Source organism: Arachis ipaensis, chromosome B07, assembly GCF_000816755.2.
Source record: "Arachis ipaensis cultivar K30076 chromosome B07, Araip1.1, whole genome shotgun sequence".
NCBI lineage: Eukaryota > Viridiplantae > Streptophyta > Magnoliopsida > Fabales > Fabaceae > Arachis > Arachis ipaensis.
Window position 1 is genome coordinate 17,948,321 of NC_029791.2, and position 2,719 is coordinate 17,951,039.

The following is a 2,719-nucleotide window of genomic DNA, read 5'->3' on the forward strand; positions in this document are numbered from 1 at the left end:
CACTCTTTCACCCAATTCCTCCACCTTTGACCGAAATCCATCTTCTGAAGCACAATGTCCACAAAGCTCCATCTAACTCTATCGTAGGATTTCTGAAAGTCTAGTTTTATGATTGCCGCCTTCTTTCTCCTGGACTTAAGCCATTGAACTGTCTCACAGGCAATGAGGGCGCCGTCATGTATCTTCCTACCCTTAACAAAAGCACTCTGTGTCTCGCCTACCAACTCTGGCATGATTGTTCTCATTCTCCTCACTAAGACCTTGGAGATCACCTTATACACACATCCCACCATACTAATCGGTCTGAAGTCCTTGATCTCTTTAGCACCCACAAACTTTGGAGCTAACGTCACCCACGTGACATTTACATCGTTTGGTAACTTAGCCCTTTGGAAGAAATTCATCACCGCTACAGTGAACTCATGGCCAATATCCTCCCAGCACCGTTTGATAAAGTTCAGATAGTACCCATCACTACCCGGGGCTTTAGAGGATTCACAATCCCACACTGCCTCCCTAATTTCCTCCACAGACGGCATCACCTCCAAAGCTACAGCCTCTGCTTCATCAATCTGTCTTACCAACCCATCCTGAAAGCCAATCCTCGGAAGAGATTCCTGCCGATACAGTTCCTTATAAAACCCTCTAATTGCAACCTTTATTCTTGTTTGATTCCGCACTAGCCGTCCATGAATCATCAGAGCATCAATCCTGTTATTCCGTCTTCTAGCCGAGGCAATGTTATGGAAGTATCTAGTATTCTTATCCATGTACTTACTATGCTGAGACCTGGACATCTGCTTCCAGTGTAGCTCCTTCCTAGCTCATCAACGCCTTCCTTCTAGCCTCTGTCGTACCATCATAGATTCCTTCACTAACCATATCATCCAGTTTCTAAATCTCCTCCTCTAACGTCTTCAGTCTCTTATCCATGTCCCCGAAATTTTTCTTGTGCCATAATCGTAGAGGACCCGTCAAAGCCTTCAACTTACTAGTGAACTGAGCATCTCCCAAATTTCTCCATTCACTTTTAACCATGCTCAGGAAACCCTCATGCGTAAACCAGGAATCCAGACTTCTGAAAGGTCGGGGTCCAGCATCAATTCTCTTATCCTCCACAATCAACGGACAGTGGTCAGACAACCCTCTAGGCCCACCTTTTAGTCGAACATCAGGCAATTCCTCAACCCACTCGATATTAACCAAGACCCTATCAATCTGACTGCAGACCGACCCCTGAACCAAGTGAACTTCCTATCATTCAGTTGCAAGTCCACCAACTGCATATCATGTACCCAATCTCTAAACTCTTCTGCTGACATCGGTAAACTACTAGCTCCTTTGCGCTCTTCGATATGTAGAATCTCATTGAAGTCCCCGAAGAAGCAGAAAGGCACATGACACAGACTCGCAACATAACTCAACTCCTCCCATACAACTCGTTTCGCGTCCCTCTCATGCGCCCCATACACCAAACAAAAAGCACAATTAAAATTGTTCTTCATCATCACTCCCTCAACGCACAACCATCTCTCCCCTTTATAACAGTTGTTGGCTTTGAACACCGAGGCCCCTGCCGACTCCACATACTCCCATCCCACAGAACTATAACCCCAGATTCTTGCAACATCAAATTTAGTAAAAACCTGCCTCTTAGTTTCAACCAAACCTAACATATTTAGCTTATAACAGTTCTTCAAAAATTTTATCATACTCAATTTGCCATCTCCCCTCAACCCCCGAATATTCCAACAGCTAAAAATCATTTAACAACATTTTTACTAACCTTATTGAGATTCTTTGGCCGACTTCTTCGTGCCTTTTCTTTTTGTTTTGCCATCTTTCTCTTCACCGCTAATTCTTCATTCTGCTCTTGTAAGATCGTCATAATATCCACCTCTTCATCATATAAAACAGATATTTGAAATATGGGTTTGTTAGAGTATTGCTTAGTTAAATATTTGGTTATTGCGTTATCTATGAACGTAGATTTTAAGCCAAATCACGTAAATTTTTCTTATGTAATTTTGTTCATTTTATTACGCTTCTACTTTCGCATCGATTTTTATCGCCTAAATTTTTAACAGTAGTCATTGATACCACTGACATTCTTCAGCAGTAGTACTTAGGAGCAAGGTCTAGAAAAAGAAGAAAAACAAGTCACATGGATCAAGGCATTGTGTTTTAGATCGGGCAAAAGCCTGAAATTGTCAAGACCCGAGTCTCCAGAGCAGTAGAATCTCCCTCGTTCAACCCTAATAAGATAAGTCAACTAGTAACATTTGATCGCAGATTCACTTCTTTCTCAAACTTTTTTATGGGAACTTATAGTTAGGTGCAAGAGAGTTAAGAGGTAGTTGAGTTGCTGTTTGAATTGTATGATTAGTGTGTTTTGGTTTATTAGCGTTTTGCTTTCTTATGCTGTGGGTCAGTGTCCGGCCCATACCAAGTAAAAAAAAAAAGTGTAGTATCTATATTTGATAAATTAAATAAAAAATGAACAAACTTCAGTTGGTCTAACAATTAGCTCATTAGTCCATTTAAATAAGTATCAGAATTTCGAATATCGTTTTATGCATGAAGCAACTGATTAGCTAACAAACCGTTAAATGGAGCTCTAATCCGCGATGGGTTAGTCATTGACATGTCGAATTAGAGATATCGTGAAAAACCACAAAAAAAAAAATTAAAGTATAAACAACAATAATTTGTTTAGTAA

General features: G+C 40.7%; 1 protein-coding gene across 1 annotated transcript; it reads right to left on the minus strand.

Annotated features, from left to right (window-relative positions):
• On the minus strand, positions 895–1,676 carry LOC107606827. Its single transcript, XM_016308841.1, has 2 exons — positions 1,296–1,676; positions 895–1,254 (listed from the first exon to the last, which is right to left on the minus strand). Exons 1-2 carry the CDS (start codon positions 1,674–1,676, stop codon positions 895–897), a joined length of 741 nt encoding a protein of 246 aa, XP_016164327.1.

Bases quoted from the DNA above. Each gene is read 5' to 3' on its own strand.
- LOC107606827 (XM_016308841.1), bottom strand. From the start codon at position 1,676: ATGTTAGGTTTGGTTGAAACTAAGAGGCAGGTTTTTACTAAATTTGAT. The intron at 1,255-1,295 runs GTACATGATATG...ACTGAATGATAG, and splicing joins CAGAAGAGTTTAGAGATTGG to GAAGTTCACTTGGTTCAGGG.